The sequence below is a fragment of the Canis lupus genome, chromosome 33 (assembly GCF_003254725.2).
Source record: "Canis lupus dingo isolate Sandy chromosome 33, ASM325472v2, whole genome shotgun sequence".
NCBI lineage: Eukaryota > Metazoa > Chordata > Mammalia > Carnivora > Canidae > Canis > Canis lupus.
Genome location: NC_064275.1, coordinates 7,133,797 through 7,149,401, shown reverse-complemented (window position 1 = coordinate 7,149,401; position 15,605 = coordinate 7,133,797). Strand labels below are relative to the sequence as shown.

Here is a 15,605-nt window from a genome sequence, read left to right as displayed (position 1 = left end):
TATTATGGTAATGATGAACCTTTTCTCATTTTGGTTATGTAGCTTCGAGCAAATGCTCTAATCAAAAGAGGCAGCATGTACATGCAACAGCAGCAGCCTTTGCTGTCTACTCAGGATTTTAACATGGCTGCTGACATTGATCCTCAGAATGCAGATGTTTATCACCACCGAGGACAGGTAAAGTTTATTTTCTTATCAGGAGTTCTGACCTTTGGATTGAGGAATTTGATACCATTTTTGAGAATGTGGTCAGAAGTTTCCTTGTATCACTTCTGATAGCTGTGAATAAAATATCACAGTATTTTAGTGTTTGGGTTGGCATTTATTTAGTCCCATCTTAAATATTTGTTCTTTGAATTTTGATATTTGTTTATTAAAAAAAGAGAGGAGGCTACAAATGTTGGCCTGCCAGTTCAAGTTTGTTTCTCAGGTGTTTCTGGCTTCTAGGTTTTCAATGACATTGAAACATTGATTCAACATTTTGAGTTAATGCTAGAATCAACAGGATGATTTCTGTGGGCTTCTTGCTATAAGAAAACTTTGTCCTAGACTATCCAAATAGTACCCCCCCCCCCCAATCGCTTCTGAATGGAGTTTTATAATATGCATATTTGTTTTTTAGTAAAGATATGTAGTGTCGATAACCATTCCCTGCTTCAGCCTCATCTGGGGAGCACATGGCTTTATAATCTGTTCAACATGGATGGCTTCCAGGCTATCCATGTAACAGAAAAGCTGAAGTTCTTTATGACGGAAGAGATTTTACCTAATATTTCTGTCTGAAGGCTGAAGTGTTGAGATAACCTCTTAAAATTCTTGACATTTTGATCCTTAAGATTGCATTTGAAAGGTAATTACTGATATCTGATCTGCTTTGAAATTTTAAAGCACAGAGATGTTCCGGTTTCTAGGAAAACAGGTTTCTTGCATAAGAGTGCAATATAAAGACTGCAATATAAAAATGGTGGGTTTCTAATGGTACTTTTGAAAAAACTGGGTGATAGTTTTTAGAATCGTTCTTAAAATGATAGGATTCTCTAGTTCAGTGTTTATAGAAGGTAAGTCTATATTGAATAATTATTACATGCATAGCATTATGCTAAACCGTGTTAGGAGCCACTGTGTACTTAACTGGTGCACCTGTTATTTTTAATTATGTGTATCTGTGATTTTTCTTTAGCTGAAAATATTACTCGATCAAGTTGAAGAAGCAGTGGCAGATTTTGATGAATGTATTAGATTAAGACCTGAGTCCGCTCTGGCACAAGCTCAGAAATGTTTTGCCTTGGTAGGTTCTCCTTTGTGTTTTCCTAAACATTTTTATTTCCCATTGATACCAAAAATAAGTATCTCATTGGCTACAAAACCATCATCTCTTTTTCCTCCAAAGGGAAACTATAAGAGAAAAACGTGAAAGTTGAGGGAACTAGAAGTGTATTTGCTAAATGAGGTACTGTTCCTGTACTACTCTGGATGTTTTGAGTTCATCTTGATAGGTGTTTGTCCCTGATTTCCTGCTCCTCTAAACAGTACTGTTCTCCTTACTTTTCTGTCATAAACTAGCACAAAAAACAAAAGCATTTTGAGGAAATAATTTTTTAATCATACTGCATAACTGGTCTCTTATGAATATTCAGAAACACAAAGCTAAAATCAGGTAAAACAAGTCCATTTCTAGTGAAATGCAGTACTTCCAGTTAACTCTGTAGCCTGAATCCTAAAAGATTTAAAGAAATTGGTCACAAGCATATTTATATTATGGATGGAAAATGTTATTAGATGAAGCTTTATAGCACCTTTAGTAAAGTGAAAATAAATTATATCAGATTTAAAACTCCCCCATTTATATGCAAAGTTAACTTCTTACAAGTTAGTATGCCTTCTAGATTATTGAACATCTTGAAATTGTATAATGGCAATGAAATCATAGTTGTAGATAGCCCATGGATCCCTGCTCCGGAGATACTTCCTTGGAACCGTTTTAGATGCAGCAAATTAGATTAGCAAATCACCTGCTTTTTCTGGAAACATTTATGTGATTTTGTGTGACTTTCGTAACATGTTAAATTCCATGAGTTTGAATTCTTGATTTGACATACCTGTTTTGATTTTTTTAAACAGTATCGCCAGGCATATACTGGAAACAACTCTTCACAAATCCAAGCAGCTATGAAAGGTTTTGAAGAGGTCATAAAGAAATTTCCAAGGTGTGCTGAAGGCTATGCACTATATGCTCAGGTAAATGTGATTTTTCATAGTTTCAGTTGGTGGTCTTTTTATTTTTTTAATTTATCTTTTAAAGGTGGGGGCAGACCAGAAGGAAAAGGGGAGAGAGAATCTTAAGCAGGCTCCATAACCAGTGGATCCCACTGCAGGGCTTGATCTCACAAACCGAGATCATGACCGGAGCCAAAGTCAAGAGTCAGACGTTCAGCTGACTGGTCCACTCAGACACTCCTTAAAGATTTCTATTTTAAGTAATCTCTATGCCTAACATAGGGCTCGAACTCACAACCCCAAAATCAAGAGTTGCATGCTCCACTGACGCAGCCAGCCAGCCAGCTCCCCCAGTTTCCAGTCCTTTTAAAGACTTCCCTTTGCCTCTTCCCCCTGCTCATGCTTTCTCTCTCTCAAAAATAAAATCTTAAAAAAAAAAATAAAAAAAAATAAAAAAATCTTTAAAAAAAAAAGTCCTAATATCACTGCATTGGTAAGAACTGAGATCTTAGGGTATGAAGTACAACCCAGAAATTCTTTAAATTAAGTTTGAAATGATCTTACCTCTTTGTTTATGGAATTTCTAGATAGGATGGTAATAAAAAAAAATGAAACACTAGTTGCTGGCTATACATTATTTAACTGTGAAAGCATGTAGGATATAAAATCTTGTAGACTATAGAAATTAAAATAGGACAAACACATTAGAACTATGGCATTTTTATTGAATAAGTATGCCGGGGTTTGTGCCTTATATTTGATTAGAAACAAACCAGAAAGTGACAGCACCATTCTCATCACTAAAATGAAATTCAGAAGGGTTTTAGGCAGAGATTTCTGTAAGCAGTTAAAAGAGTAAAGGCCATTGCATAGCTTTTAAAGAAACGAATACTAGGGACATTGTCTTGAGCGCTTTTTTAATTGCATTTCTCCCTGTCACAATGCTGCCTTCAGAATAGCACTAACTTTACTAGTCTAAAATTTCTATCCTTTGGCCCTTCTTTTAATTTTTACTTCAGGAGGGATGCCTGGGTAGCTCAGTGGCTGAGCATCTGTCTTTGGCTCAGGGCATGATCTTGGGGTCCTGGGATCCAGTCCCACATCAGCTCCCCGCAGGGAGCCTGCTTCTCCCTCTGCCTCTGTTTCTGTCTCTGCCTCTCTCTGTGTCGCTCATGAATAAATAAAATTTTAAAAAAGAAGTAACTTCATGAAATAATGTTACTTTATACACACAAAAATTAGATATAGTGTAACTTTTTTACTCTCTCAAGCTTGAGTTTAGATAGATACTAGCCAAGTCTCAGTGTGAACTGGTATCCGTACAACAAAGCCTTCCATTTCTGCCATGGGATTTGCCCCAAAATAGTTGACTGTAGCTGCTTTTTCTTTTATCGACATTTCTAAGGAAGGACTCTGATTTAACGCTTAACTGAATATTTTCTTCCAAATGAGTGTTCTTTTTATAGTAAGTCCCTTATGGTAAGTTATGAATAAATGACAAGTGACATGAGTATACTTGTGAGAATCTGATATTTGAATTGGCACCAGGAGTGGGGCTTTCTTTAGTCTACACTGTACCAGATCATTGGCTATTGTATGTAACCACTTGGCAAAAAGAAAGAACAGTTAAGATTTCATATTTACAACAGTGCTTTATAAAAAAAATAAGTTGTAACATTTAACTTGGTAATGAATGGATAAGTAAATTTTAATTAGTGAACAATATACTTTTAATTGCTTAGGTTGACAGTTACCTTAATATAACAAGTATCTCCTCACATAGGCATTAACAGATCAACAACAGTTTGGTAAAGCTGATGATATGTATGATAAATGTATTGATTTGGAACCAGATAATGCCACAACATATGTTCATAAAGGGTATGTATATTTATGGTTCTCTTTGTTTCTGTAAGAAACTATTTCTTCGATGTAATAAGATGGATTTCTTCTGGTCATTAAGAAAGGAAGTGGAGGGGACTGATAGTATCAGTGAGTTAACTGACAAATTTCTTAATGCTGTAGATGCTTCATTATTAATTTTTAGAAATTTTATGTTTCATTCTTATACAGCAATTGGTAAATGTACTTTTTTAACCTTAAAGATTTCAGTTCTGAACATCCTGTCAGATGTTCTCTGTATCAAAATAAGTTTTTCCAGTTCTTATGTGAATTTGAATTACATTTTTAAAAAGCTTTATACGGGGCAGCCCGGGTGGCTCAGCGGTTTAGCGCTGCTGCCTTCAACCCAGGGCCTTGATCCTGGAGACCCGGGACCGAGTCCCACATCGGGCTCCCTGCATGGAGCCTGCTTCTCCCTCTGCCTGTGTCTCTGCCTCTGCCTCTCTCTCCTCTTCTCTTTGTGTCTCTCATGAATAAATAAATAAAATCTTAATTTAAAAAACTTTATACAAAGTAAAAAAATATAGCTTTTCAAGGTAAGTTAGTAATAAAGTCTACACCTTTGGACACTTTTTTCATAATAAAGTTGAAGGAAAAAATTAATGCTGATTATATACTATTTTAGATTGTTTTTCCTTGTAAATTCATTGAGGGCAGAAATGGAGTCATGTACTTAGATTCCTGTTGAGACTATACCACTGTCACATCTGACTGCCTTGTTGCATTTGCAGTTTACTTCAGCTTCAGTGGAAGCAAGATCTGGATAGAGGTTTGGAGCTCATCAGCAAGGCTATTGAAATTGATAATAAATGTGATTTTGCATATGAAACCATGGGAACTATTGAAGTGCAAAGGTAACCTCTATAGTCTGTTCTTAAGAAATTTAAGGCAGCTCCATAGATAGTTATCTTCTCATTATAGATAGGTTGTTGTCAGTATCCATTAAATTCTTAATATGTCATGCATTTTGAAGGAAGCTTCCCTCAAAAACTATATGACTTTGATTTGCTTTATTTCATTTATTCACTTTAGAAGTCATATTTACAAAAGTTAAAAGTTGTTTGAGTATATGCAATAGAAAAGAAAATTTGATCTTTCTCTAATATTTACTCTTTTCACCTATATTATTTCTATTGGAGGAAAACACCCTCAGTGTGCTTAGGCAGTGCAGTGCAGCATAAGAATTCTTGCCAGAATACAGGAAGATCCAGATCCTGCTACAAATAAGCAACCAGCCAAGTAACTGGACACGTGGAAACATCATCCCTCAATTTTCTGAGCCAAAAACTCAGAAAACCCCTGAGTTTTCTTAAAAATCAAGGAGTTAGCTAAGATTTTTTGCAACTCTTACTGCTCATAACTTGTTTTGTGAAAAATATTTATCCAGAGTTGCACCTGGGAGCCACCATTAACAGGTGACAGCTGTTTATGCCATAGAATTTAGTAGTATGCTGTCTTAGTGGTATTGGCACGGACCTGAGCCTAGTACTGAAATTTGGGTGTTTCTCCAAATTTTATTTCAAAAGCTCTTTAGTCCTGTCCTTATAAAGGTAGGGATTATATGATCTTAACCAGAGAGTGTAGAAACTGATGCACAAAGTGGTTAACAAGGTTACACAGTGATCTAGTAGTAGAAATAGGATATTAGCCCCATTTCACTGATGCCAAAGTAACTGATTTCCTAACAGGATCAGTTGAGATTGTCTTAGCTCAGGTCATTCAGCCACTCCTGAGTCCTCTCTCTGGTCCACAGTGGGTGGAATAGGCTGGTGACATTTGTGACAATACATGTAAACATTTATTTGCTAGTTTGTTAAAGTGAATATTCATACAATAGGATAGGATGGGATACTGGTTCTTAATCTTTTTTTGAAGAAAGCTGTAAAGTTAATCATAGACCCTGGGTTAAGAGCCCTTGATTTATGCATTTTGATGGGTTTTCTTGCTGTATTAATTATACTTTAAGAAGTCCAAACTAAATCCTGCCTTATAAACAAATGTAAATGAATCAATGAAATTGATCTTTATCCTACAGTTGAGAAAATCTATCTACCTAATAACCAAACATGAACTCTTAAAAATAGTTTTTTTTTTTTTTTTTTTTTAAATGTCTGTCCTGTACCCATATATTGTGGGTAGGAGGTTAAGTGCAGTCACCCCAGAGGTCTGCTATTCTTAAGAGTTTAACTGCATATATATGGTAGGGACTTTACAAATACTTACTGTAAGAGCACAAGCATGTATGCATCAACCCATGGCTGGGTAATTTAAGACAACTTTTAAACAGCTCTTGGTTCTTGGTAAGTATGTAAAGCCTTAACCACATCTAGACTGTAAGAGGTCAAGTAAAGCATACTTTTTTGGCCAAGTATATTCATCCATTTACTCAAGAAACAGAAACTAATTACCTGGCATTATTCTAGATTCTGGGAATTGAGAAGTGTCCAGTTAAGGATGTAGTAAGACTATGGTAGAAACAAATATATATTCATCCAATTTGCAGAGAATGATAGTATATCAGTGGGAACACTGGGGATGGAAGGAGAAAATATTTTTGATAAGGCTGTTGTATTTGAACTGGGCCTTAGAACAGTGAAGGTTTGATTAGAGTCAGGCAGAGATGCCATAAATAATCTGAGCATTATGTGTAGGTAGGAGAGCCAGGGGATTCGGGGGAACCTGCGTAAGCAGGGTGGAGGTGCATGGGGGTAGGGTATGGTGGTAAGAAGGTGAGTTCACAAAGATGTGAAGGTAAAGCCCTTGAATACCTTTAGTGTTCTCTGAGGTATGTCCCTGCTTTCTAGAGGAGCCTTATGATGTCGTATAGAAATACACAGAACTTAGGAAGCAGACAGGATTATAATTTTATAGGTCATTTACTTTCTCTAGCCTCACTGTTCTTATCTGTAAACCAAGAGTGTAAATGGTATAATGTAAGCACATAGTATTTAATAGTAGCTAATATTCAGTGAGTGCTTTCTATGTGCTAGGCACTATTTAGTTTCTTACAAAGAAGCATTTTATTAGAGTAATTAAAACTGGGTGGTCAGAAACTTCATTGTATTCTGCGAAATGCTTGTCGGATGTGAAACATTTAAAATTGTTCTTTTAGAGGAAATATGGAGAAAGCCATTGACATGTTCAACAAAGCTATTAACCTGGCCAAATCGGAAATGGAGATGGCTCATCTATACTCACTCTGCGATGCTGCCCATGCGCAGACAGAAGTTGCAAAGAAATATGGATTAAAGCCACCAACGTTATAAAATAGGGAGAAAGAAGAATGACCCTCTTTTTAGAAGTTTACTCCCTTTTCAACTGAACCCTAAAGACACTGTCATGAACTGTGTTGAATGGTGGAACTTAGTGTTTCTGTTTGTGCTGTTGTCATTCGTTACATGTTTCATGTTTAGGTGTTGTGGGAGTGGCTGTTGAAGGAAGTTTGCAGTGTTGCAGCTTTTATTCCCTGTGCAACAAAAGCTTAGAACCTGTTAAGGGATATTAAAGTTGCAGAGTACAGATGATAATTGGCCATGCAAATAAAAACTTTGATTTGTTGATTTGGCTTTTTTTTTTTTTTTTTTTTGGGAGTTGGGGGGTGGGTTACATTCTGGATGATTTTGTGGGTGTGTGTGGGTGTGCGTGTAATATATGAGTATTTTACAGCATGTTGGCTTTTAAATTAACATAGTAAGTGCTGTAAAACAGGTTTCTTTTAGATTCAATTAATCCCTTTTAGTTTTTTTTTTTAGAAAACAAAACGTACGTGGGGATTTTGTTTTGAAGGCAGCAAAACAGACCCTGTAAACCGCTGTCAGCATGCCTGCAGAAGGTTAGATTCAGTGGAACTTAAGCCTTTTGGCCCCGTTCAACTCCAGTGGATAATGTATGTTGTTCTTAAAAGTCCACCGCAGCTGGCTTTCATACAGTAAATCACACAGAAGCAAAATACTCTGGTGTATATGCTGGAAGACTGAAAATTAATGGGAGAGCAAACCAGGCAAGAGGTAAGATGAAATAAAATGGGTTTATAATTGCCTGTGGCTATTTTCTGTATTAGGTACACTATTAAAATAGTGTATTTTTGAAAGAAAATTCAGGCTGTTTGTATGTATAAAGATGAAGTGTGATGTGTGGCAGTGTTTACTTAGCTTAAAATTTGTAGTGAAGAAAATGTGATTAAAGGTTCCAAAAGGATAGAACTCTTGGAGCCAGAAGCATAGTACTTCCTGAGGTAATAAGTTTAGTGCTTTAACTATGGCTACGTGTGCTTAAAGAATATTAAACCAGTATTTTCAAAGGTGCTGAAGAAATGTGGAAATGCTTTTTAGTTTTGAGCTAACCTTGGTCTCGAGGGCCTGACTGCCCATTTCTAGGTCTTAGGAATATTGACAGATTTTTATCTTTACCTTTTTTACTTAGAAATCACTTTGGGTTTTGTTTTTCCAATTGTCACTTTTATAGATCATCCTTTTGTTTATATGTGGGATTTTTCTGGTGGGAGAAAGGTTGTGTTCTCAAGGCTGTCTCGGAGATATTTGGGGTTGGGAGAGGTTTATTTAAGTCTGAGTATAGTAAAAGAGCAAGCCTTCAGTTACATTTCAGGAAATGAAATCTAATTAGAGTTTATACATTTTTTGGTAGTAAAGGAGCACTGTGCCCCTCCAAGAGGGTGCTGTATACTAGTGATGTCAAAAAGGTTTTGTCTACAAATACTATCTTTTTAGAAACTGAGAAATGACCCCTTCCAAAGTCAGAGTTTGGAAAATACTGAGGAGGCTTTTAGTGGGAACAGTTTAACATAATTTAAGATGGCTTGGATAATGGAGGAACTCTGCATTTTAATTTTTAAATTATGTACCAACTATCATAACCCCTGAATACAGAAATGTTCTACATCTCTGAATAACCTCTGACTTGAAGTTTTTATTTGCATGGCTGTATTTACATTAACACTGGTATTTTCTTCTGTTCTCCCTTCCTACCCTTTGGGGTTGGGTAGAAAAACACACGAAGGAAAATTGAAGCATGTGCCATTCAATACTATCATTCCAAATCCTCATGGACTATTGCTTGTTCTGAAAAACATTTGAAACTGCACTGAAAGCTGCATCTGTCTGTATCTTTTTTTTTTTTGTAAATGACCTCACATGTAAATTCACCAAATAAATATTAAATTCAAGCTTTTCTATCTGTTCTTTAAACAAAAGATAGGTAGTTTATGGTTTTACTCAATACTATGATAAATGAATAATTCTCTTGTGGGCTCAAACTATTTTCATGTTTTCAAGTTAGTATATGCAGCAAAATTAAGTTTTTAGTGTGAACGGTGAACCACGTTTCCTAAGAATATTTTTCCTTCGTGGTAAAACAAAGCTCTAAGAAGAGCTAGCAGAGCCAGCTCTCTTTATTCCTGCTTATATGTGCCTTGCCCGTGCTTGCACAGCAGCCTAGAAGTTTGCCAACCAGGCCTGAGCCTTGTGACTAACGTGATCTTCAAACTGGTTTCACCAAGTTTTGATCAGTTTGCAGCCACTTTGTAGTCTTTCAGAAAGGATGCCTATCTATCCTTTATTAATTGCGATAAATAGGGAATACATCCCAAACAATAATAAGCTTTGGTTTAAAATAATTCAGATTGAATTTCCAGAGGCCTGAAAATTCTAATTCTAGATTAAACCATTCTGGCAGATCTCAGCTGTCATATTAAGGCTCTTTACAAATAGGACCATAGAGTGGTTAAACTTTTGAGTATAAAAGTAATAATTAAGACTGTCCTGGGTACACTGGGTTCTTTGCTATATTTATAAGGAAATAACATTGGGGGGGGGGGGGAGTAAGAATTCTAACCTCAGTCCTCTGTAAATAAAGTGACAGAACTTTAACATCTATCACAGTGTGTTAAGGCTCGATCTATTTTCAAGCCTTAACACACTGTGATAGAATAATGTCCCCTGAAAGATACCCACATCTTGATCGCTGGAACCTGTGAATGTTAATTGATGGCAAAAATGAACTTTGCCAATGGGATTCAAATAATGATCTTGACATGGGAAGATTATGCTGGATTATCTCAGTGAGCCCCAAAGGTAATTCCAAGTGTGCCTGTAAGAGAGAAACCACAGAAAAAGAGAAGAGAATGTGATCAGAGGGAGAGACTGGAGAGAATGGCCTCGAGCCGAGGAACGCTGGCAGCCACAAAAACTGAAAAAGCAATAGTTTTTGCTTAGAGCCCAGTCTGGCCCTGCCAACAGGGATTTCAGTCCAGTGCAACTGATTTTGGACTTCCGGTCTCCAGTACTCGAAGACCAAGAGATTGTTGTTGTAAGTCCCTTAGCATCGTGGCAGTATACAGGAGTGCTAGGAAACTGACGCACACTCCTTTGGCTGTTGAGTGTAAGCTGACTTACAGTTTAAAGGAATCCTTCTGAGTATCTCCAAGTACAGCACATCTTCACATACTCTTAAATTCTGGCTAAAGGTGGTTTAGGCGATGAATGTACACTTAGGCCACAGTGTTGAGGTTTAATCAAGAACTGGGGCATTTGTGAGGTAAACTACATGTGATCATGGACCAAAGGCTGTGCTATTCAGGTAGGAGGCAAAAGTTGACACACCAAATCTCTCTGAGGAATATAGATGCAAAATTCCTCAATAAAATATTAACACACCAAATCATTTAATGCATTAAATCATCCCAATCAAGTAGGATTTATTCCATGGAGGTAAGTGTGGTTCAAAATTTACAAATCAGTGTACTATACCCTATTAATAACAATACAATCATCTCCATAGATGCAGAAGCAGCATCTGACAAGGTACAATATCCACTCATGACAAACTCAACAAAGTAGGCTTACCAGAACCATAACATAGGAGCTATTTATGAAAAAACCTACAGCTAACCTACTCAGTGGTAAAGAACTCAGCTTTTCCTCTAAGACCAAAAACAAAACAAGGATAATGACTCAACACTTCTGAGTGTCCGGCAGAGTCCTGGAACCCTAAGCACAACAATCCGACAAGGAAAAGAACAAAAGACATCAAATTGGAAAGAAGTAAAACTTCATTTTTTGTGGATGGCATGATACTATATACAGAAGTATCGTATACCCTAAAGACTCCATAAAAAAAACTATTAGAACCGATAAATTCAATAAAATTGAGGGATACAAAATCAACATACAGAAATGGTGCATTTCTATACACTAATAAGTAGCAGAAAGAAATTAAAATCTCATTTATGATTACATCAAAAGAATAAAATAGCTAGCTAGGATTTAGGATTAACCTTAACCGAGGAGGTAAAAGACATACTCTGAAAACTATAAAACAGATTAATTCCATGGCCATGGAATGGAAGAACCAATCCTGTTAAAATGTACATACTACCCAGGGCAGTTTACAGATTAAATGTAATGCCTATCAAAATACAACATTTTGGGCAGCCCCGGTGGCTCAGCGGTTTAGCGCCACCTTCTGCCCAGGGCCTGATCCTGGAGTCCTGGGATGAGTCCCACATCAGGCTCCCTGCATGGAGCCTGCTTCTCCCTCTGCTTGTGTCTCTGCCTCTCTCCCTCCCTCCCTCTCTCTCCCTCCCTCCCTCCCTCTCTCTCCCTCCCTCCCTCCCTCCCTCCCTCTCTCTCTCTCTCTCTCTCTCTCCTCTCACGAAGAATGAGTAAATAAAATCTTTAAAAAAAAAAAAAATTGGGGGGGGGGAGGCACCTGGATGGCTTAGTTAAGCTGTCTGCCTTCAGTTCGGGTCATGATCCTGGAGGGCCTGGGATCAAGCCCCACATCAGGCTCTGCTCCACAGGGAGCCTGCTTCTCTTTCTCCCCCTGCTGTTCCCCTCCTTGGGGTCTTTCTCTCAAATAAAATCTTTTAAAAAAAATACATTTTTCACAGAACTGAAACAAATAATTACAAAATTTGTATGGAACCCAAAAAGACTCTGAAGAGCCAAAGCAATCTTGAGAACAAAACTGGAGGTGTATCACAATGTCAGATTTCAAATTATACTGTACAGGTGTAGCAGTTAAAACAGGATGGTATTGGCACAAAAAGAGTCACAAAGATCAGTAGAACAAAACAGAAAACCCAGAAATAAATCCATGCTTACATGGCCAATCTACAGTGAAGGAGGCAAGAACACACACCAGGGAAAAGAGTCTCAATAAATGGTGTTGAGGAAACTGAACAGCTATATGCAAAAGGATGAAACTGCACCACTATCTTACACCACACACAAAAAGAAACTCAAAATGGATTAAAGATAAAACCTGAAACTATAAAAACTCACAGAGGAAAATAGGCAGTAATTTCTTAGACATCAGCTAGTTACATCTTTCTAGATCTGTCTCCTCAAAGGAAACAAAAGCAAAATTAAACTATTGGGAGGGACTACATCAAAATAAAAAGCTTTTGCACAGCAAAGGAATCCATCCACAAAAAGGCAACCCACTAAATGGGAGGAGAAATTCACAACTGATATATCCAATAAAGGGCCAATGTCCCAAATACAGACTTCTACAACTCCATCCCCCCAAAACAAATAATCCACTTAAAAATGGGCAAAGGACCTGAATAGACATTTTTCCAAAGATGACACAGATGGCCAACAGACATGGAAAGATGCTCAACATCACTAATCATCAAGGAAATGGAAATCAAAGCCACAATGAGTCATCACCTGTCAGAATGGCTAAAATAAAAAAGACAAAAGTGTTGCCATTACCAGATTACCACATGATCCAGTAGTTCCTACTACTGGGTATTTACTAAAGAATATGAAAACACTAATTTGAAAAGATATGCACCTCTGTGCTTATTGCAGCATTATTTACAATAACCAAATTATAGAAGCAGCCTAAGTGTTCACTGATGAAGAAAATATGCATACTTACAGTGGAATATTGCTCAACTGTAAAAAATGAAAGCATTGCCATTTGCAACATGGATGGATCTGAAGGGTATGTATGATGGTAACTGAAATAAGTTAGAAAAAGACAAATACCATATGATTGCACTTGTGGAATTTAAGAAACAACAAAGAAAAAAGAGACAAACCAAAAAGCAGACTTGTAACTATAGAGAAATAGTTACCAGAGGGAAAGTGGGAGTGGGAGCTGGGGAGGGAGATGGGTGAAATAGGTGAAGGGGATTAAGAATACACTTACCAAGGTGAGCACTGAGTAATGTATAGGATTGTTGAGTCATTATATTTTACACCTGAAAGAAACACTGTATGTTAACTATATTGGAATTTTAAAAAAAGATGTGATATTTATGTGTGTATATAAGTAATTCCACACGATGGAATATTAATCATAAAAAAAATGTAATTGAGGCACCTGAGTGGCTCCATTGGTTAAACATCTGCCTTTGGCTCAGGTCATGATCACACAGTCCTGGGATCGAGCTCTGCACTGGGCTCTCTGCTACTTGAGGAGCCTGCTTCTCCCTCTCCCCCTGCTTGTACTTGTGCTCTGTGTGCCAAGTAAATAAATCTTAAAAACAAAAACAATGAAATCTTGCTATTTGCAACAATATGGATAGACCTAGAAGATACAATGCTAAGTAAAATCAGAAATACAAATAGCATATGATTTCTCATATGTAGAATTTAAGGAACAAAAATAAGAGATAAAAAACCAAATTCTTAGAACTCATGATTTCCAGAGGAGAGCTGGGTGTTGGGATGAGTGAAATAAGGATACACTTAACTCAAAAAGGACAAATGTCTAGAATTGCTGAATCACTAATATTGCACGAGTGAAACACTAGGTTAGTAAAGAAAAGTTGGGATGCTTCTGCCACTACATAAAAGAAATATCAAAATAAAGACACTTTCCAAATATTTTTAGGCAATATGAAAATAACTACAGTCTGGTTTATTTTAAGGGGACAGTGCACAAATTCTGTTAGGGGTTGAAAGCTCGTATTCTTAGACCATTCTAGATGGTCTTCATGACAGAGGTTTATTCAACATCCTGCTGAACACTGCGACAGAAATGGCTGTGCTGCCTGGCCCCAACCAAAGAAGGGGAGGGAGTGAAAAGTGGGAAAGGTTAAAGGACCAATACATGACTGTTGCCTTTCAGAGCTCAGACAGCTTAATTTCTTCAGTAATTTTGTTGGCACTGCAAGAAAACAGGACTTTGTGCAAGCCTTGTCTTAGAAGCCATGGGAAGGCTCTACAGAGAAGGCTCCAGAGCAATTGTAGGGCAAGAAGACCATGACTAAAACTGACTCCTGGTAATTAATTTGGAGGATGTAAAGTTTAAAGGGAACCAGAGGGGATCCCTGGGTGGCGCAGCGGTTTAGCGCCTGCCTGAGACCCAGGATCGAATCCCACGTCGGGCTCCCGGTGCATGGAGCCTGCTTCTCCCTCTGCCTATGTCTCTGCCTCTCTCTCTCTCACTGTGTGCCTATCATAAATAAATAAAATTTTAAAAAAAAATTAAAGGGAACCAGATAGAGCAGGTAAGATTCTTTGCAGAGATAGCCCATCATCTAAATTATCAATGAACTGCTATATTAAACAACTTGCACCCAATTTTATTTCAGTGTCTGCTTTATGTTAAGAACTGTGAAGGATCTAAGATTTTACCATTTTTGCAAACTATAGTCTAATGAGAGTGCCTGGGTGGCTCAATTGGTTAAGTATCTGCCTTTGGCTCAGGTCATGATCCTGGGGTCCTGATATCCAGCCCCATGTCAGGCTCCCTGCCAAGCAGAGAGCCTGCTTTTCCCTCTCCCCCTTCTCCCCACCCCCACACTTGTGCACATTCTCTCTCATAAGTAAATTAAAAAAGTTTTTAATAAAAATAAATACTGTAATAAGAGATAAAGATGACCAGTACATAATGATAAAGGGATCAATCCAACAAGAGGACATAACAATTGTAAATATGTATGCACCCAACTCGAGCATCTAAAGCAAATATTAAAAGATATAAAGGAAGAAAATGATAGTAATATTGTAACAGTAGGGGACTTTAACACCCTCCTTGCATCAGTGGATAGATCATCCAGGCAGAAAACGAATAAGGAAACCATGTCTTTCAGTGGCACATTAAACCAGATGGACTTAACAGATATACCTAGAACATCTCTTCCAAAACCAGAACACACATTCTTTTCAAGTGCACAAGGAACATTCTCCTGGACAAATCATTCATTTTAGGACACAAATCTCAATAAATTTAAGAAGGCATATCATACATCATTTCCAACCACAACAGTATAAAACCAGAAAACAATCATAAGAAAAAAACTGAAAAAATGCAAACATGGAACCTAAACAACATGCTACTAAACAGCCAACAGCTTACAAAGAAAAAGGAAATCAAAAAGCTATACATACAGGGGCACCAGGGTAGCTCAGTGGTAGAGTGTCTGCCTTTGCCTCAGATTGTGATCCTGGAGTCCTGGGATCAAGTCTTGCATCAGGCTCCCCAAAGGGAACTGGTTTCTCTCTCTGCCT

The 15,605-nt window shown here is 37.4% G+C and overlaps 1 protein-coding gene across 2 annotated transcripts in view; it reads left to right on the top strand.

Annotated features, from left to right (window-relative positions):
- Window positions 1-7,679, top strand: part of TOMM70 (translocase of outer mitochondrial membrane 70) — a 32,904-nt gene extending 25,225 nt beyond the window's left edge. For both annotated transcript variants that reach the window (XM_025416497.3, XM_025416506.3), the window contains exons 7-12: window positions 43-177; window positions 1,181-1,288; window positions 2,122-2,238; window positions 4,001-4,098; window positions 4,851-4,973; window positions 7,232-7,679. In XM_025416497.3, coding sequence (XP_025272282.1) covers window positions 43-177; window positions 1,181-1,288; window positions 2,122-2,238; window positions 4,001-4,098; window positions 4,851-4,973; window positions 7,232-7,385 — 735 coding nt within the window. In that variant the 3' untranslated portion in view covers window positions 7,386-7,679. The remainder of the gene's footprint in view (window positions 1-42; window positions 178-1,180; window positions 1,289-2,121; window positions 2,239-4,000; window positions 4,099-4,850; window positions 4,974-7,231) is intronic.
- Window positions 7,680-15,605: the final 7,926 nt, after the last annotated feature.